This window comes from Plectrocnemia conspersa, unplaced genomic scaffold, assembly GCF_051122295.1.
Source record: "Plectrocnemia conspersa isolate PC_06_02 unplaced genomic scaffold, ASM5112229v1 ptg000001l, whole genome shotgun sequence".
In the NCBI taxonomy this organism is placed as follows: domain Eukaryota; kingdom Metazoa; phylum Arthropoda; class Insecta; order Trichoptera; family Polycentropodidae; genus Plectrocnemia; species Plectrocnemia conspersa.
In genome coordinates, this window is record NW_028277165.1 from 19564403 (window position 1) to 19587129 (window position 22727).

General features: G+C 30.8%; 1 protein-coding gene across 2 annotated transcripts in view; it reads right to left on the bottom strand.

Moving 5' to 3' along the window:
* Positions 1 to 7447: 7447 nt before the first annotated feature.
* The window catches only part of nAChRalpha2 (nicotinic acetylcholine receptor alpha2), a 119737-nt gene continuing 104457 nt past the window's right edge, over positions 7448 to 22727 (bottom strand). For both annotated transcript variants that reach the window (XM_088186093.1, XM_088186104.1), the window contains 5 exons: positions 17064 to 17244; positions 10695 to 10851; positions 9581 to 10157; positions 9322 to 9511; positions 7448 to 7726 (listed from right to left, as the gene is read on the bottom strand). In XM_088186093.1, the coding sequence (XP_088042219.1) occupies positions 7526 to 7726; positions 9322 to 9511; positions 9581 to 10157; positions 10695 to 10851; positions 17064 to 17244 (1306 nt within the window). In that variant the 3' untranslated portion in view covers positions 7448 to 7525. The remainder of the gene's footprint in view (positions 7727 to 9321; positions 9512 to 9580; positions 10158 to 10694; positions 10852 to 17063; positions 17245 to 22727) is intronic.

Sequence of the window (22727 nt, forward strand, 5' to 3'; positions counted from 1 at the left end):
ATCACATTGAATATGAGTTTCAAGTGGATCGTAATTTATTAACGAATATGCATTTTTAATGCAAGCAATTTTGCCCACTTTAACTGTTTACGCAAACTTTTATAATTTTAATCCGGAGTGCAATTAAATATTAACTCGAGCGCATTTAAACTCGAAGCTCGTCGGGCGGAAGCGTCCGCGACTATTAGCGATCCTTTGAGCGTTCTTTGAAGCTTGATGATTTTTTGCAGCAATCTATCTGATTTAGAAATAGGTTAAAAAATGTGCTGATCTAGGATCGGATCGGGTCGAAGTTACATCGGCATCCGAACGACATAAAGTGCCCAATCTCACGGCCCGTGCTCCGACTTTAAATCTTTAAAAGCTCCGTCGCAGTTTTCCCTTTGCCGAGCTCGTTTCCTCCGTGTGCACATTTTGTTAAAAGCGTCGATATGCGCCAGTGATATCGCTATCGACATTTTAACACTCTGGCGTGCACATAGCAAAATAAATACACTATTGTGTGCGAAAATCTACTGGCGCTCTCCGGCATTATCGAGAGGAAAGTTTTGAATATTTGCTCTCTTTCGCCCGGCGAGCACAGCGAAAAGTTTTGAAAGACCATGGTGCTTAGATATCATATTTTTTTGATTCTAATAAATAAATAAAATTTTATGTTGAAATTTGAAATTGCTCAGCAATTTTGATATGACATGTTAAAACATTATTAATAAAAATATAGTCACACAAAGAGTTGGGATCAAAATTTGTTTTAATTTGTGAGGGGAAAATTTATTTCAAATATAAACAGAGACGAGCCAAGATACCGCATCATAACGACAATTCCAGCCACTCTACCGAAATCATAGCCAACAATAATACAACTCGACACGCCAGCGAAGATTCTCCGACTTCTACGACCTGCCACGTCTTTGCCTAAGAAATGCATTAATGCATTGATTTCATAACATATTTTATTCGCTCAATGCAAAACCTCTGTATAATTATAGAGTTTGGTAGTGTCCAAAGGCTGGTTTACGTAATACTTTGTCTGCTTCACTCCGTTCTGGCCTGAATGGGAAATACGGAGAGTGTGTTGGTGCATTTAGTGGATTTGCAAGCGAATGCCCTAACTGAATGCAAATAAACACATGGTTTTTGAATTAATTACACGGGCTGTAGAGCGACGCCGCCGGCGAAGACTTGCTAAACGAATCGCACCATGCGAAAATACCCACGTGCTATTCATTGTAATTTCTGATGTAGCGTTTAATTATAACTTATTAAATTTAAATAAAAAATAAATTTAGAAACCATTTGTAAAAAAATCTGTTTAATGACATTTGACACTATCATGTGCAGTAGAAGTAAATAATATATTATGATAATGGATTAGTAGTAAAATTAAATTAAATCTTATAATAAAATCACTCTATACATTTTTAAAATATATAATACAAGAAGGTAATCTATTTTTCAAGATGGTTTCAAAAAAGTATATAAATAGAATAGTAACATAATTTTCATGAGCAAGTCGTGTATATTTAATATGTGGGAGAATTGAAATTCATGCAAAAGAAAAGTTCACTCTTTAAATTTATAAAAAATATTATAATACAATAAATGTGTTCAAACTGTATAAATTAATTCAAACAATATTCAAAGCATAAAGGAATAAAATTGACCGGATTACTTCAAAGCCCTGCAGGTTCAAGCGAAAGGTTCTGATCAGATTAGGTTGGTTTTTGATCTTGAGAATTGAACGAGATTATTTTTAATATATTTCGATTTAATAAAATGGCTTTATTATAACAAAACGGCGCTGCTATGTATTGTGTGTGTTTATGTGTATATAAAAAGCGTAGAATGGTCTAAAAAGATTCGGCAACCTTCCCAAACGAGATTAGACGTCAGTTGCTTTATTGAAAGACTGCTTTCGGCAGATATCGTTCTTTTGGGGTGGAATAGCCGAAAAATGGCTTAAAAGTAGGCCGTGCTGAAATAAGTTTTCGATTGCTTTTAAATTACGTTTAAACAACTTCATTGTAATGTTCATTCTAAGCATTCTCGTGTCAAGAGGGAGAAGTGGTAAGAGCCAGTGTGGACAAGCAGTCATAAGTTACATTGTATATAATTTTATATCATATCAAGTAGATTATAAATAATAATTGTTAGTCATTATAGTTAAAATAATAAGTCTCTTCAGATATAGTTTTTCAATTAAAGTCGTAATTTACATGACTGGCTGTTGGTACCTCACTGTCGTGAGTGCGCCAGTAATGTTTGGTTACATGAATAATATATCAAGGTTATTCCAACAAAATTACTATTGACTTTCTAGGATAATAATTTTTAATAAAAAGACAAACAGCGGTGATTTGGCAATTAAAGGAATACATACCAAAGTTAATTAAACATATTACATTGTTAGTAATAATGAAAAATCTCGTATTAGTGTAAACAAAAAGTTACATTTTATCCACTATACAGTATTGTTTACAGTTAATTTTCAGAAGCAATGATAGATCTTATAATATTTATGTATGACAAACAATTAAAATATGTCATATTGCGACACTTTTGAAGAAGATAAAGAGATGCCAATCTACGTGTTTAATCTTTTATAGTAACTTCCGTCGATTTTGTTCTTTGGTTGTCGCTTAAATTTAATTTATGGATTATATTATAAGTAATAATGTGTTCAATGTTTAACTCTTGATATAGTCTTATTGTTTTTAATTATTTTTCAGAAGCAATGATGGAACAATTTGATGACCTTATAATCATTGTAAAATGTCGTCTATTAGATAACATCCAAGAAGCTATATATATATGTATATTGCGAGTAGGGATTCTGTGTCGAGACAACCCGGGAATTTTTTCCCGAGAATTCAAAGATTTTTTGCTGTCTCGAGTCCCGGGAATTTAAAAATTAATAACCCGGGACTCGAGACTTTCCAAAGTGCAATTTTACAAAAATATTGTAAAGAGCGAATTTGATGTCGAGCTTAATTTATGTCTCGATATGAAGACAAGGTGGAATTCCTTATTACCCATGATCTCGAGATTTTGAAAGTTACGAAATTGCATTAGAAAATCATTAATTGATCTTGGCATCGGCCAAATTTGGAATGAATCGAACATTCACGTATTGGAAAATATTTGTGAAGTACTCACTTCTATAAAACTGGCAGTTGAAGCTCTAAGTCGTCAAGATGCCACTTTATTAACTTCCGAAATTATTGTTAATTTCCTTTTAAAAAAAATATTTCAAATCAACACAACTCTGTCGCACGAACCACCTAAATATTTCAACGACTAGAAAAAAAAATTCAACTTTAAAAAGGAGTTTCAGATATTAGATTCAACTATCAAACGAACTCCAAATCTAGAGCTTTTATTCAAATCATTGCTTACAATTAAGCCAACATCTACAGAAAGCGAGAGAGTTTTTTCTACATCTGGAATATTTGCCACAAAAACAAGGAACAGGATATGTGATTCATCATTAACGCCTTGGTGTTTTTAAAAACATATTATTCCTTACAAAAGTAAAGGTTTTAACTTAATATTGATATAAATATTTCGATTAAAAAAATTGTAATAAATTAAATTTAAATAAATATCAAATAAAGTGTTTTTAAATTGTTTCAATAAATTTTCACCTATCGTACCTATAACACAAATAATATAAGTTAATAATAATAAATTAATTAAAGTTAATAATAATAAGTTAATTTAAGTTATTAATAATAAATTAATTTTTTAACATAATTTTTTTTCATGATTATACGAAAAATAATCAAAATCTCGAGTCCCGGGAATTCCCGGGACTTTAAAAATTTGAGTCTCGAGTCCCGGGAATCGAAAAAACCCGAGACTTCAGAATCCCTAATTGCGAGTCGTCACTCAGAACGGAACGATCTACGTGAATTTTTTTTGCTGCAATAATGGTTTTAATTTATTTTTCTCTAATCAAGCTTCTTAAGCTAAATAAGCGACTGCATCACAATGTAAAAGATGGTATTCTCAAATATTAATAAATAAAAAAATACGTTTTATTAGCATTTATACGGTTTGATCGACATTAACCTCAAGTATATATGACATGTTCACGTTTAAAACGTACCTAGTTTAGTAAAATCTAACGTATATGTGCATTACATCGGAAGCAATGATAATGTTTATGTATTATAAAGGAAAAAACTCACTTTTCGGCCTCGGAGCCCGTTGACGTGAATTCAAAATTTGAAGATCTCATTACGAAGATTGTTTATCTAGTTTTATCAATGTATTATTATAATCCTTACACCATTATGTATATATTTCATTTTCATAGTTATAACATACCTAGTTAATTTGCAATCCTAATATTTATATTCAGTCAAATGGAACAACGCACATGACGAATTAATGAAAATTATTGTCGCTTAGCAATATCTTATTATTAAATAATAATTATGTAGAACTGTTGTCATGTCGATGTCAGCCATCTTGTTTTATATTTGAATGCTTATATTTCATTGGTCGACAACAAAAGAATACATTAGCGGAGGCTTGAAAATCATCGTGCCAACTCTATATTTATTTTTATTAATTATAATTAAATATATTTCCTTTGTTTATGTGTATTATTTATACACCGCTCATACAAAGAGATACGATTAACTTGCTCCACCTCAGGTAATATATATACTCTAATGATCATGCCCATTTGTCCTAAATTTATACCTGCTAGGACAACGCGAGATTTTCCATCTTCCGTCTGCAAAGGATTTATTAAATTTAACTTTTAACTTCACTAAGCAATAAATTAATTTAAGCGATTAGCGTAATGGCGTATTTGTATAAAATAAATATTTTCTTTAAGACTGGTTAAAATTTGTTTATATTTAGATCAAGTCCACATTTGTAAATACGTAGTTAACACACTACTATCGATTTTATAAAGCATAGCTACACGGTTTTTAGTCGTTTGTCTCTATTTCCATCTCAATCAGTTTTAAGTTTTACTATGTTGGGACAGATACTTGTACGCGCTTAATTTGGTCGGTCCATGTTTTAGGGAATAATCTTCTTTGTCTGAATCCCTTGACGTTTCTGACCACATCTAGCCGCTTTAATTTTTTTTCTCTTCTGTCAAAAATAATTGGACTATAATAGTCAGGATTTTTTTATTTCTATTTTTTTACTGTTAATAATTTATAAACTTAAATAAATATTTTTTTTCTTATTCTACCGCTTGCGTCAACATATAAAATTCCATATTTATGATTTTAATTAAAAGTTTATTTTTAATTGTATTTTACATCAAAAAATATATACCAAATTTCACGTAAACAGACTCGAAATATAAAACGATAGATCAAAGAGTTCAAAAATTAAACCGCCGACGTTTTATCATATTACAACATCCAACAGCTCCGTTTCGGCCCCCAAACCTCCCTTTGGGGCTGTGTGTGTATGCTTCTGTATTTTTTGCTCGTTGCGTTATTAAAGCAGCAGTGAATGCAGCTGGCTAACATTTTTAACGATGAAAACAGCAACGGCAGCGAAGTTAAGCAACAAGTTTCATTTGGATATATAAAAGTTTCGTTTTGTGTTCATACAGCTCGGGGTGCGCTTAAAACTTTTCGTATTATATTGATCCCCTTATTTATTCCATCTTGCAAAGAAATTTATTTTTATATATTATCTGTGCGTCGAATGCCTGGTAAAAAAAATAATTTAAATCCTTACAACAAAAATAATATTGTGAATATTTTTTCTGTTGATTTGAACGTATCAGAGAATAATTTTAAATAGAGGAAGTTAAATATATTCCAGTACTAAATTTAAGCATAAAACTGTTTAAGTATAGAAATTTGGCATTTGAGGCGTAGTGGAGTCGAATCTCTTGTCCTGTTTTGTGTCCCGTTATATACATACATACATATATGCAAGTACGCTGTATCCCCACCACGTACGTTGGAAGGTATCGTAAAAATGCAGGCTTGTGTCATGTCTCTTGACCTGTCTAATGTATATAATATGCTACATATTTATTATTAAAATATAGTTTTAACGTGTACTTACCAAAAGTTCAAAAGTATGAGCATCACATTTACAAGTAAAATATAAAAATATCGATTTTACTAAAAAATAAAATTTAGTTCAATTTATATTAAAAGCGTGAAAGTTGTGTTTATAATATTTATTTCACATATAAATTATATTAATTTACACATTATACTTTAATATATAGAAAAAAATTACATTGAACTAATTTACCCAAGCAGTTGCGTTAAAGGATTATATTGTATATAATTATATTTATTATTATTATTATACAAGGAAAGTATATTATGAGTTTCATTTTATGATTAATTGATCGAGAATTATGAACGACGCATAATATATAAATATACAAGCCCCGATAAATTCTCACGAACAATAATGTCATGCAACGTCGCGATTGAAAGCGGCATCGCCGTAAGACCCGCTTTCAGAATGGCGCAAAAGTTTATAATGATCGGCGAAGGTATGCTGTCAGTCAAATTCTCGCCAAAGGTATTTCGCCTTTCCTTAAAATACTAATTTTCTAAGGTATTTAATCAAAACAAAAACTTTTCCGACAACTTCCAACAACGCGCAGCGCGAAAGAATTTTCTCAACGCGGCCGCAGCAAAGGTTTCTTGCGCACTCTGTAAAGCCTCCGCATCTTTGTGCTTTCTTCATTAAAAAATAATCTTACACAAACGCATACTTTCCTGAAATAATAACAAAACAACGCTAAAATTCGATTTGTATATCGTATATTTATTTATATTTTAATCTTTTTAACATCTAATAAATTATATAAATATCATAATATCAATACAGTACAACACAAACATCTACGCACGTATTTAAATATCTTAACAGTTCAAAACTGATTAACAATATATACATAGTACATAGTAAAATATCGAGAAACACTTAATAAAAAAATTAGCACAACCACCTTGGCATAATATTAATTAAACTCTATATATCATTCATTCTACAAAGTATTATTAAAAACGAGGATCTTTATTTTAATTTTTATATTGAAATGAATCAAAATATCAAGTTTATGACTCGATTTAACTTATTTTTATATAATATCGATCTATATATATGCATATATATCTTTTAAATAAATATAATATGCAACTAGCATATATATATAATGCAACTACAAAGCGCAACTTTGCCGTTGGGCCATCGATGCTAAACATCATAGCTACTTTGTTTGGAAAACACTGATTTTTTCATATTTTCATAATATATAAATATGTTATATAATTTAACAAAGTGCTATCAATATTAATACAATATAATGAATAAATCATTTCTACGTTTATATAATACATTTATAATAATGAATGCGAAATTTTTAATTGTTTAATTTTATTTACAATACGATATAAAATTAATGTTTTTTTAATAATATGCAAAATAATAAACATTTTATTTTTCAGTCATTTTCAAACTTAAATCTATGTAATAATATAATAAACAAGAAGATCTAATAGAGTCTAAATCATTAATTTTGAAGACTATCCGACTCGGGTAAGAATTGTTGTTGAGCAACAGAAGACAGAGCCATGTCGATGGGTTTTGTGTCGTCGTACAATGCAGGTGCTTCACATAGGATGGCAAAAGTTCCGACTATTGATGCTATGGTGAATATCCATAAGAATAGGCGATCCAAAACCATAGCCACAAAGCCCCAGTCCTGATCTTCCTGTGAAAAATAGAAAAAATAATGCAACGGATGCTACGATAAATTTGGCAATTCTAGAAGTTAGACTCGATAAAAGTTTGCGTTTGTGCTTTTTAGAACAGACCAAAAAAAGTTTCCGCTCCATTCAATATCGTTCTATGTTCGGAAATATCCGAAATAAATAAATATTATCACATCTCGCTTGAACGCAGCTGGTAAACATTTTTAAAATATATAATATTGTGACATTAGGGTATGCATACATATAAACACAATAGTAAACATAGATTTCCTTTTAAATAATCATTGTTACCAAAAACATGTATTTAAAGTTAGTATTATAGATACTTAAAGCTAACGTTATTATTGCACTTGCTTAAAAAAAATTCTTTAAGTAAATACGGTAAGCATTTTTTCAAGAAATATTTTTCACAAAAACTTTTAATAATTCAATGAAAAATATTTGTAATTAATGAGAATATTTATTATAAATATTTGTAAATCAGTTACAACAGTTTTAAACTGGTCTTAAAAATGTAAAAAGTCGACAGTTTTCGATCTCATATTACCCTAAAAAAAATCTTACAATTTTTTCAAGTATACAACTTATTAGCTTATTTTTATTGTGCAATACGCTTATTAAATGTGATAGATTAGAGCCCCAAAAATGATTTTTTTGAAGATTTTTAGGAACTTTTGCGCGTGTTTTAAGCCTAAAAATTCATATGTAATAAAAAATATTAATAGAAAATTATGCTTTTTTAAGTTTATTACACACACAATAGAAATATAAAATGTTCAGAAACGGAAAAGATAGTCATTATAAGACGTTAATTATCATTTATTATAAGATATTTGAATAGTTAAATATAAACAATACTTAGAAAATTCATCCTTATGGTCTTTAGAAGATCCTTCAAATTCTTTATAATATTTGCAAGGGAAAAGAAAGTTTAAAAACCTACTTCAGGATGTTTTTCTTGCTTTATAAATTACGCAACAACTTATACGTAAAACCTCATGTAGAAATCTAATAAATAATATATTGATTAACTCTAATATAAATATTTGTTTGGACAAACATAACTAGAGTCAAAACTAAACTAAATACGACCTAATCTAACTTCAAGATACTTAAATTACGAACTTTATAGTTTTATTTGAGTTAAAACTGCAATTTCAACGTTAAAAAGTTATTGCATTAAGTTAAATTGGGTCGTATATTATGCATTCTCATCAAACAGTATTATTTATAAAGTAGCTCAAGAAAACTTGTCAGCCGGTAATGTTAACATTTAAAGAAAATCTGTCAGTGTACGTATGTATTTAATGTATGTGTGTATAAAGGGTATAATGACACATTAGGGTGACCTGTAAAATTAAATTAAATTGCAAAATTTTCAGGTGGATCAAGTTTTGATGCATGTTTTCACATACAGTAAAAATTATAATCTGGTTATGATCTTGAACTTTGCGGATCATTTTATTTTGCTAATGTTTGTTTAATAATGTATATTCATATATAGTTAATGCATATTATTTGTGTATACATATTTAAGAAAAATGATTATGTTATATTACGTAAGATTACAAACAATTATAATATAATTTCTTACTGCATTGAACTCGTCTTGGCGCTGCATATGATGCTGTATGAACATAACGTTGTGTATAGCTTTTTCCAATTCGAAAGGATATTTCTTCCTAGGCGCAACATCACTCAGAGACTCATCCAGACCAGACATGACACTAGGTAGGCCGTTATATCCCCCCAATCCCCCGAGAGCGCCAACCAATCCGCTGAATCTATATTATAAATTAACATTGAGCATCGTCAAATATTTACTTAGATATACGATAATACGAAGCAATTACCTATTCGTAGCAGTCGTGGAATGCAGACCATTGCAGCCTCCTGGCATGTGATGCCTAATGGAATCCGGACTGGAAGCGTTAGAATTCGACTGAGCTTGAGCGGCGGCCAAAGCTGCATTGAATTTACTATTCTTCTTAGCGTTCCTCCCGGATATTTTATCTGCTGCCAAATCTTTAAGTAGATCTTTTGGAACTCGCATCAGGAGTAGTTTCGGCAGCTTTTTAATAAAGAATCTTCTAACCCAAGGCGCCATTTTGTGAGTGCTCGGCTTGCGGTAGTGTACGTTCAATATTATGATGGTTATGACTACACTCAATCCTACTAGCAACATGGTAAAAAGTAGATATTTTCCGAGCAGTGGTAAGGCGAGGGACGTGGAAGGTATAATTTCGGATATAAGCAAGAAAAACATAGTTTGCGACAGCAAGATTGAGATGCTCAAAGCTATCTTCTCTCCGGAATCTGCAGGAAGGTAGAACACTAGCACTGATAGATATGAGATGCCCACGCAGGGTACAATGAGATTGACGGTGTAAAAGAGCGTTTTTCTTCGCAGCGTTATGTTGAAGAATATATCTGGGGAAAATAAATATATATGTATTTATTTATTACATGATCAATTCATTTAATAATAATAATATAAAATAAACGGGATACTAAACAATTATTTTATAATGCTAGAGTTATTTATGAAAGTTTCTACTATATACTGTTCAAATAAGAAGTTGGGCTATTAATTGTTTTTAAGTTACTAATACTGTATTTTCAACTTTGATTCTTTGTTAATGTATTTTATTTTAATATATGTTTTTAAAATACAATTTATATATTTATTATTTTTTTAATATGATAGATAATATAAAGGAAATATGAATTTCACAATTATATATGAAATTAAGCCCATTAATATTAATGTGTATACATATGTATAAATCTGCGTGTCGCGCAAGTTGTAAGTTAATACCAATCCTCAACGTGCAAAGTTTGGAAGGTAGAAATTGTAATTATTCATTAGCCCTGAGCACGTTAAATGAACAGGCAATTACAACGATATGTACGCGCTTATGTATTGTGTTTTTATTAATATTGAGTCAAATATATATTTTTTTTTACCTGGATACGGTTCTTGACAGCAAGGATAATACTTTTCGTGTCTCTCAGCCGGTACTCCCAAGATGTCCCACTCGACTGATGGGTAGTATTCTCGAAGCTCAATTCCGACTTCTACTTTATTGTCTCCAGGTTTTTGGCTGATGTGTTTCAAGTCAATCTGGCGTAAAATAAAATGGTTCAGTTTAACTCAGTTTTAAATAAAATAATAATGAATAATATTGAATTTAAAATTTTATGTGTTATTAAACGAACTAATATATAATACAAATTGAATGATTAATGTTTAAGCGGAAACGGAAAGTTTTCGCTTGTGGTTAATTATGTTCAACTGTGATATTCTTTGATTAATATTCATGTTAACAGTATTGACAAGCACTAAAATAACTATATAAAAACATATCATTGTCACCATTAATTAATGATTTAGTTACACATATTAATAATAACCTTCCGTTATTCGTGAGGTGTATATGAACTAAAATACATAATATAAATGTAAAAAAATAGGTGAGAAACGAAGAGTTAAAGGAGGCAATATTCATAATATACACAGTCATATCAAAATGTAATTTTACGTTTTTAATCAGACTACGTAACCAGTTAAATAATGTAAAACAAACTCATAATTAATGTTGGTCCACGTTAAAACAACATAAATAGATTGATTAAGTCAACCAATCATGAGCCATATGTATTATTTGGGATTTTTTTAGATACGATGTTTGGGTAGCTTAGAATTTACGGGTTTCAATTTAAATAAATCGTGTATAATAAAATAAAACAGACCAAGACAAGAATTGAAACATTGATTGGGCAACTTAAATAAGAATATAGGATGAAAAGTTAAAGCAGCAATATGGCTATAAAATGTAACTATGCAATTACAGTTAAAGTTATTGTTAACAATTATACCTATATAATTTCATGTTATTTATTAATGAAATAAATTCAGCAATTATACATTCAAGTTTTCTTCTGTATACAGATGATTAAAAATTGTTTAAATTCATTCGATCTGTAGCGAATTCCACCCTACAAAATGATTTAGGTTCCCTATGGAGATAGGCTTCTGTCAACCGTTTGATCTTTAGTGTTAAAAAGTGCCATACTGTGTAATTTTTTCGATCTCGTTCGCCATCAGTTTATTCCTACGATATCGGTGGGAATATTTTGGCTAAATAAACTTCCACTGAAGTTCTCCCTACACGTAAACGAAGTCTGTGATAAATCTTCCAAGATGCTCGACTTTGTTTTGAGGAACGTTTTACTCTGACGTATCCGTCAGTTATTCGCGTCCTCTATGACATGGTAGTTTGCAGCATTCTTGAATTGGGATCTATAATTTAAAAGTCCATAATAACCTAAGACTCTCTCTTAAACAAAATAGCTAAAAAACGGTTTTTGAGATATCTTTATAAGAGGATATTTATTATTCGTTCTTGTATGCTAGCGCCTTTTTTTTGAGAGCTTTTTTTTATTACTATAATTTGAAGTAAAACAATATAAAATAATATTGTTCAGTAAAATATTTATTTCAATTTTCGGATTTTGAGTGAGAAAAGAAGGTAGCAGCGTTTTGCGTCATACGACCATATAGGGCTGCCACAATAAAATTGTGGAAATTGTATTTTTTAAATAATTTATTAGTGACTTAGGATTGTTTTAAATATCTTAGCTCAGTTCGACAGACGTATTGTTTTAAAATGGCGGCTATAAAACCAAATGCAAAAATTTTAAAGCTGTTATAAGAGTCTTTAAGAAAAAACTAGAGATAAAGTTTTGTTTTTTAAGAAAAATGTAATTATTTATAATATTATATTAGGAATATAACGGTTTTTAAAAATAAGGCAACTGCCGTGATTTTAATTTGTTTCGACTAGATAAGAATTCTCTTATAATCTTTCTTGTAAATGTCACAGCTAAGTTTTTTTTAGCAACAGGTGGCTTTTAAAAACAAAAACGTATGTTATTTTGCATATAAAAATGATTATTTTTTAATTTAATTTATAATTTTAATAGCCGCACTTTTGCTTTGCAGAGCTGAGATATTTACATGATCTACTTATTAAAAAGTTTGATAACTATCTGATTTTTATTATATATATCTTTATCATCATAACAGTATTAATGAATATTTCAATTGTAATCAGCATTTAAAAAGATTTTTCGTTAGAGCTCAAAGACAATAAAATAGTCACTGTGTTACTGGATTATGGGCCGAAATTAAAAAAGTTAAAAAATCAATCATGAATTAGTAGACATCAAAAGGCGCGTTTCTTACAAGTAGCAAATAAACCATAATTTTGAGTCCTCACTCTTTCTGAATTTTATTTATTAAGTTATTTACGATAGTATCTAGATAAAATATAATAATTGCATACTGTGAGTAAAAACGCAACATAAAACATTTTTTGCATCGAAGCATCCAAAAATTTACAGAGGTGGGAGCAACTTATAAATCAGAAAGATAAGACACTACCATCACATATAGATGGACCGAAAAGTAATCAAAATGTTTTAAAACATTTTTTCAAATTTGTTTATTTAAATACGCGGTCTAGTAATCACATACATTTTTATCATTATACAGTGGCGTAGCTACGGTGGGGCGGAGGGGGCGGGCCGCCCCGGGCGGCACTTGCTTGGGGGCGGCATATTCGCGATGGGATCGTCTAGTGTGGTTCTTAACCTTGAATGCACTAAAACATATATAAATCCACGAATAACAAGATCTTAATAATAACCGATTTATTATTTTAAGAAATGAATTTATGACCCTGCAAAAAATGTATGGGGGAGGATGCGGCAATTTTAAGGATCGCCCTGGGCGGCACATACCATAGCTACGCCACTGTCATTATATTAAAGTAAAAACTGTAAATTTATGGTTTCTTTGAAAAAAAAAATTACCCTTAAGCAGAAGGATGCCAACAATTGATGAGATGCATTTGCACCAATATATGCACAGATTATCAAAAATACTTATAGTGATATTTTAAAACCTAACAAATGTCATCATTATTTAAAAAAAATAAAAATGGAAATAAGGACCTCAAGGACGTTGCTCGAAAAGGACGATCTCAAAAATTAGGCGATGATGTCCTGAAATCAATGGTGGAGTCAGATCCTCGTCAGACCATAAAATAGTTATCGACAAAGAATGTCCATGGTCTACAGTCTAGGATCATCTACGCCTTTTGAGAAAGGACCATAAACAAGGAATTTGGGTCCCGCATGAATTATCGGCAACAGGGCTCGACCAGCGCCATACAATCTGTGTATTCCTTATCCCGTTTTGAAGTTAACCCATTTTTACTACGTATTTGTAACTGAAGATGAGAAGTGGGTGCTTTACAATAATCCTGTACGAAAAAACAATGGCTTTCTTCTGAGAAAGTACCTGTTCCAACCCCTCGACCCAACAATAAAGGTCTTTTTTGTGTATAATGTGATTTCTCTGGAGTGATACACTATGAGTTGCTTTAACCTGGAGAAACCGTTATAGCGATTATGTATTATAAACAATTCGAACAATTGAAACGTGGCATTTAAAAGAAACAATCTGCTTTGATCAATAATAAGCTAAGAATTTTGCATCATGACAACGCGAGGCCTCATTCTGCAAAATTTACTCAAAAGAAATACGGCAGGTTTAGTTGGAAGTTTTACCCCACCCCCCACATTCACTAGATTTCGAACTGTCAGATAACCATCTATTTAGATCAATAGAACATTCGTTACGAAAAAAATATTTTAAATGTTGGCGAAATAAAAAAAATTTTAGAAAAGTTTTTTATTTAAAAACCAAAAGAGTTCTGCAAAAAGGGTATTGAAAATTTTTCTACAAGTTGTCAAAAGGTCATTAATTATGATGAAATTTTTATTTTAAATTATTCTTTAATAAGATTTCAATAAGTCATGATTTATCATATTTTTAACAAAAATCGCTTTTAATAAAACTATTGTAGTAATAATATTGTAGTATTTTTATTTTACAATAAAATAAATATAAGCAATTTAATATTCATTCAGCATTTTTTGGCCACGTTGTATGTACACATGGAAGTTGCTCTTATTCGCAGGGATTAGATCGCGTGCAGTCGTCGAGCCGCGAGTACATAATTGAACGGCATTGTTCTGGTTAATTTTAGCTTCTGTCTATATATAGATAGATATTGAGTGAATGTGTGAGAGAGAGAGGCAGGGTTTCTCAAGCCGCGGTGCCAGATAATTGAATGGCTTCCCAAAGTTGTTGTCGCACTAAACTGATTTTAGCACGTTCAAATTTTAACGGGCGGCTCCGTGTCTTGAATCCGAATCGAAAGCTTAAAACCGACGCCGCGGACAACTAACTAGTAATTGAGAGCTTAGAAAGCTCTCGTCGCAAAGACAGTGGTCCTGTGAAAACTCACCCCTATACTGCTAGGTTTGGCGCGTATCAATCATCGATCCGACGGCTGACGCTGACAGACAATTATATCTAAGAAAAATTGCCGCATCATCGAAAATAGAAAAGAAATAGCAAGCGAATCCCCTTCTTTTCTTTGTCTCTTCTCGTCGCGCGACACGGAAAATGCGTCGGTGGTAGGAAAAACCGCCATGTGTCAGCCATGCCATGTGATGTGGGTTGAACTTAATTTGGAGGCTTACGCGGATGGATATGAGGAAAGCGAAGCGTTTCGTTTCTTGATCTCTTCATATCTGCACGATTGTGTTATGAGCATAAAATATAATACGCGATATATATTACGTAATATTATATATTATAAAAGTTCGAAATAAACTATATACAATGATCTAAAGTGCGATTTTGTAACCTATTATATTTTTTGTCTTAGCTAATGACGTAATAAAAATAAACTAGAAAAAATATATTTGCTAAGTGTTAAACGATAAGCTCAAATGAAAATTCCAAATAGTTTTTGATACTTTTTTTTTAAATCAAAGATGTTTAAAACTAAAATCAACGTTACCTAAAAAGTAAGATTTTATTGAAAAAAAACAGAATGAATAAGAACGTAATTTTAAATTAAGTAATTTTAACTTTAGAGTAGCATGTTATGGGTTAAAAAATATTTTGCAATTTTTTTAATAATAATACTAATTTGAGAAAAAAATAATTTTGCAATTTTTAATAATATATAAAATGTTAATTAAATTTACTTCACATGTTTGTATATATGATACAATTTTTTGCTATTAAAATTAAGTCAATCTAATTTCACATTTATCGTAACATAGTGTTTTTTTTTATTATACATAGTACATACACATATAAAAAAATAATTAATAAAAATATACATTTGCTTTTACATTTTGAAATATATTCGCGCATATCTTTTCTTTGTTTTTCATAATTGAAAATTAAGCTTGGCTCAGAAAAAAGCCTCCCTTTTTACATTAAAAAAGCTCTCTTTAAAAAATTGATTTAATATATAAAACACACAATTGGTATGCGCCTTCGAATAATTTGAATATTAATTAAGTTCGATGGTATTATCAGTGCATATTTTTATAAAAAATTGTCTTTGAATTTATAATTAATCAGTTATTGGTTGTATAAAACTGATATATGTGATTGTTTTGGGTCAGTGAGGGAACTCTTCGATGTTTAAGCTCTTAAACGGGAACGTGTCTAAGTAATAAGGCGGAATAAAGCGTTTCAAAGTGGCAAACACGATTTCATTTGCATAAATATCTTGGGGTCTTAGGTCTCGAACGTATAATAAAAAATATCCGTCATATTCCCGGATACACATTCTCTCCGTCGGTGCTAATGCATCTTTAAGCGTTTCACGTAGAGCCCTAGGGCGGGTCTCTCGAAAGGAATTGAGCTTCAGGGCTTAGGGTCTGGCCTACGTCAACGAGTTAGCTCCGAAAATTCACGGGCTATTAAGAATTAAAGGATTAGATCTTCAATATTTTAAGCGGCAAGAAAGACGCTCCGCCCCAATTTGCCTCAGATTGTCGTTAGCGTTACTTATTAACGACACACTGCACTGGAGTGTCGCGGAAAACCCTCAAATTGGAATTTCGCCGAGTCGCCGAGTTAGCGCTTAAACAATTTGCGAATGTAAATATTTGAAGCGAAGGAAAAAAATCAGCTTCCATTGTCGCTTTAATGAGGTTTTTCATTGGGTTTTTTCGGGTGTAAACACGAGATATTGATGAATCGCAATTCTCTCTTGGGCGCGCTATTCGTGAGGAGGTAAATAGTTTAATGAAGCGTAAAATATCTTATGATTTACGAGCTCCTGAAAATGCGCTAAAAGTGCCAGCTGTTTATTTTATTATGAGGGTGAAAAATCTGCGTCGGCTAATGAGCAGCTATTTTGAGATGTTGTTGAAGTAGCACTCTTTTAAGATTACCTGATCGCCGTCGTAAGTCCAAGATCCGAATTTTAAGAAGCAGGTCTGTTGGTCGAATGGAAAGTAGCGCACGTCAATTTCGCACGAAGACTTGAAGATTGCAGGGGGAGTCCACATCACTTTGCCCGAGTGATGAAGTACAGCTTTAGTCATTGTTGTCACTACGTATTCACCGTCGGCACTGTAACAAATATAAATTTAATGTAGAAAATGAAAAATATAATAAACAAATGAATGGGTTTAATTTCGCGTTATATATAAAAAAAAAACAGTTTCAAATCTATAAAATTACATTATAGTATTAAATTATTAATTTTTTATTAAAAATATGTGAGCATTAGCTGATATTGTTTTTAAAAAAAGTTTATATTTTAATCATTATACTTTTAAATCATTTAGTTGCGCAAATGTAGGATGATAATATACATTATTCATAATACGTAGAAATATTTACAGAATTTAAAAGTGAGAAACCAAAAACTAGAATTCCTTGAGAATTGTTTGATTGTTAACAGCACCCTTCAGTAGCTTAAAAAAATGCTCAGCTACTTTCTGCAATAACTCAGCGAATAGTACACCAACGCTCATTGAAAAAAGGCGATGGGATACATAAAAAAATAATAACCAAATATCATCGCATAAAGGTATCTCTAGAATATTCATATTTGTGTGAGTTACAAACACTTGCATAATTTAGTTTAATTTAGATGTAATTTCAAACAAACAAAAAGAGAGATTCAAATTTTTGAAAGTTTGGCCACGCACATTATATTTACAACAATGAAAAAGAGATATTGTGACTAAACTATTATAAATTGGAAATATTACATGAGCACATAATAGCACATTCGTTCATAAAAAAAACACTTAAAAAAATACTATTTGTTTGGAAAGGACGCGAGATAGGTAATAAATTCTACACTACGAATAATTATATTATTCTTATACCTTTTGAAAACTGATATTTAGAGAGGCCATCTGGATCATTTTTATATGAATGTGAGTGTATCCAAAAAATATTGCAATTAATTATAAAACGCTAGTACTCTCCTGAACCAAAATTTAAATAAATCGACATTTGGTCACAGAAGAGAAGTAATCAAAGGGCATACTAAGAGAGACATTACGGAGTTTTACTCATTTTATTATTAAATACAAATTTAAGAGCTGCTCTTAAAGCTCTAACCAGCAACCTCAGAGTTAATAGTCTGAGATGAGTAATCCGCGGAATAGCACGATATGTATTAATTTTTCAATAGTTATGAAACAGCGGCAGTTCAAAGCATCAAGCGGGAGGCTGCCGCATAATTCGCTCCCTCAAAACACTTTGACTAAATTGCTTTAGCCTGCGGAATGCGTACAAAGGAATTTTCCATCTTTCCGACTAAATGCATTTTCCTCACTGTCTTTGTGGACCGAAGACGCGGTGCCGCCGACGAGAAATTGTCTCTCTCGCTGTAATGTTAAACACTCGCTGAAGAAAATTTATCCAAATTGAAAATCTAGAGCGGCAAACTTTTCAAAGGCAGCGTATGCTAGCTCGCGTGTGTACTACGATTTGGGTTACTAGATTATTTATTGTCGAGTTAGTTAGTAATAATTTTCGGCAAATGTTATTATACAATGTATCACACTATCAACAAAGTTTTGTAATTACAACACAAATACTACAAATGGTCTATTGTGACGTCTTGTCGTTATGAATTGTAAAACTCTTGTTTAAACCTACTTTGATTTTTGATTGCGAAAGCTTTAGGAATAATTAAAAATTTTGATTTGTTAAATAACTTACAATGTGCATTTAATTTTTAGTTAAAGCTAATTAAAACTGTATTTTTGTACAAGCTGATTTCGCAATCTAGGCGTGAATCAAATATTTAACATAGAAAATGATACATTAAACAACATGATTTTATAATCAAATATAATTTATTTTACTAAAAATATTAAATAGTGCTTGGCTTTTTTAATAAATTAATATGTTTAAATAATAAATTTAATGAGTATAAATATTATAATATTAAGTATAAAGAATATATGCTTACAATAATGGTTTATAAATGCTTAAAAACAGCCTAATTCAACTAAATCTAATATTATCTAATATGGTCCAACACAAACTAACTCGACTTAATCTAACTTTTGCAATTTTCACAGTTATCCGGCACTTTATTTATTCTAACTTTATTTTGATAATTATAAATAAACTGAAGTTTAAAATTTAAAATCGTATATTTATCGTGTTTTAGTTCTTAGCATTTTTTATTTTTTTTTTATATAAAAAATAAACAACTCCGAAACAATCGCGTACGACTTAAAAAGCCCACTTAATTCACGAAGAATTATAGCAGATAATGCTAAATGTTGTTTTAAAGCTGCATATACTAAGGTTAGAATAAGAACTGTGACACAAAAAATGCCTTAATTTTATTTCACAAAGGTATCCGACGCAAAATAAACTTTTTTATATATGAAAGAATTTTCCACCATAAACCAAGTGAAAAAGTCAAAATACTGGCACGTTAAATGAGTGGTATAAGCCTCTGACTATTTACCTAAAAGACCTGAGTTCGAAACCAATATGGACCTTAGTAAAATTATTATCGATCATCACAGATTAGGTTAACCTGGATTTATTAATTAATATTGAGCTAGGTCTTACATATTATAAGCCATATTTGAAATCTTTTTGAGAAAAATTGCATAAAAAAGGTGTTTTTAGAATTTTTTGTACAATGAGAACAAAGAAGGACAAAAAGACATAGGAAGACAATTTTTTTAAGAGGATAATTTTCCTCAAACGTCTCGTCACCTTAGTGTAGTTATCATTAGGTTTAATGGTAAGGATAGTTATTGTTATACACCTATGCATACAATGTGAACCAGACGTTCATTATCTGTTTCTAGATATCTAGTTATAATTTTTATATTACAGATAATTTTTTATTTATTTTATAGTTCTAAAATGTGTGGACCATATAGAAGACAAAGAAACAATACTTTTAACACTGACTGGAAGGAACCATAGCTTGTTGTGTGTCAGTATTATTGCAGTGCCAAAAAACATAATGTTGAACAGCAATTTATGCCACTTTTAATACGAATTATCCATTAAAATAAAACAGACGGTTTTCGATAGAAATGTGAAAAATTATAAAATGGCCACGATTGCTTCTTTATAAATTTCTCAAGTGTTCGCAAAGAATAAAAAACCGTTTCAGGATGGTGAGTTTGAAAGAAAAACATTTTTGACTGGCGCTGATTGCTTATTTGAAAAATTTTCTAACAAACGCGAGATTATGTCCGCAATACATAGGCTTATCATACGTCCCGGTTTGACCAGAATTGTCCCGGTTTCACAACACTTTTGAGATGACCTTTTTTTCAACGGATATGCAATCTTGGAAATACATATGTGACTGGTTGTCTTTGATAAAGAGCAGAAAGAACACAGGACCCAGATTTGAAACTTGTGATACGTCAGAATAAGTGAAATACTCTTCGGAGCGACGATTGTAATAGTTTTTATACTGACTGTGGCAGCTTAAGCAACTCGAAAAAAGCTAGCAAGACCGTTTTAGAAACTAAAGTTGCTTAAATTCTGAAGAAATATCTCATAAAAAATGCTTTTTGAACGTCGGTATAGACTACATCGAGCTGGATTTTAGAATCGAGGGATTTTGTCAAATCAAATGGTGCCAGGGGAACGACGCCAACGAAACCCGTGTATATATTGGTTTAGTCTTCGCTTAGACTTTCAGAGAGCCTCCTAATTTTAATCGTTGAATTAAAGCTAACTAAAAACTTAAGCGCAACCATGAATTAAGGTGACCTGGCTTTCATTTGACACATGAAAGATTCAGTAACACTTTCATTAATCTCGTACATAAATTTAAACAAAGCTTATACAGCTAATCTTGTAGTTGTAAACATTGATTAAATTAAAATTAACACTACGCATGTATTAGAATGAAATCAGGTACATTGTAACCATGTTGGAGAATATATAACATAAAAGCTTGTTTTTATGATATGACAAATAGTTTGTATATTGATAATATCTATAAGAGTTTTAGACAAATCATGGATTCAGACTATTATATTTTCCTTTCAGACATTATATATTAATTTCACAATTATACAATACTTTACTACATCCTAGACTGCACCGAGCTGTTTCTATATATTATAACGCCAATTTGAAGATTGCAAATTAGCACAGAACGAAGTGTTATCTTATTGCGGCGGTGTTTGCGGAAACTCTGGGGGGGTTCGTTCTGTTCCCAGGCACCGACCGCTGAAATACGGATGCTTTCGGTTAAATGGTGCACGGACACGTTTCATGAATAAGCGGCGAGAGAAAATAAAATCGCCTGTCCGAATACACGCTACGGCTTTACATGGATATTGATGATGTTCACCAGCCCTCCTTTGCGATTGTGATGCATCTCTGCGATTTCAATTCAATTCAACAGCGACCAACCCGTGAATACTAATCTCGCTATCTTGATTGAATCGGTGTTGGTTCAATTATCAAAGTTTAGCTTTGAGGCGCTGTGCAAGGATTGTATTTCACGTAAGACAAAGCCGTAATAGTTCTATGGTCTCTTGATATTATTTAAATGTTATTAATAAATTAAACGGTTGTTTTCATATTGTTTGTTCGATCGGTCAGCAGCGCAAAGTATGTAATACAATGCTGCTACAACTTAAGAACTTTTATAATTCCCAAACGCAATTCCTTAAGAGATCCGAGCATCAAGTATTCATGCATAGTCTCAAACACGCGCTGCAGCGGCTGATCTTATTTCTTCGTCTACTGGGATTTGTGCGATATACGTACGAGATATAATATAACCAAGATACTGTATGATACGAATAAAATATCGATTTCAACTACTTTTAAATGCGCCATAAAATATTTAACTGTATATGTGATAAGGATATTTTAATATATAGTAAACGACGAATAATATAACAAATTAATACATTTGCAAAAATTAGAATAATTATAAAAATGGCTTTAAATGTACTTAGATACAAATACACCTAGTAATTTGATAAATACTTTAAAGTTTTAAGCATTTAAAATACAGATATATTAATGACCCGGCAAAAACCAAGTTTAAAATAAGTACATAGCATTAATAGATTTAGTATTTACCAACAACAAAAGAATTTATTGTAAAGTAAAATTAAATCCAAGAATAACTGACCATTCTATTGTATATATTTATATAGAAAAACATAATGAACTTAAAGTAAAAAAAAAAAAAAAAAAATTTATATAATTGAAAAAATTAATTTTAATAAATTAAGATTAGAATTACAAAAATGTGACTGGAATGTAGATAATATGGATGTTAACATGATATGGAACAAAATGTATAAGAATATAGTAGATTGTAAAACAAAAAGTCAATATAATTTTAAAAAGGAATATCGTTACAACCCAAAACCGTGGTTTAATGATGATGTTAAAAATGCTATAAAGAAAAGAGATGAGTCATACAAATTTTTTCAAATATTAAAAACAGAACTAATAGAATATAAAGTCTTTAATAAAAAATGGAAAACATACACACAAGGTAGAAATATGGCAATAATTGTAAAATTTAGTAAATTTAAATCAGTATCATTAGATGAAATTCGTAACATAATATG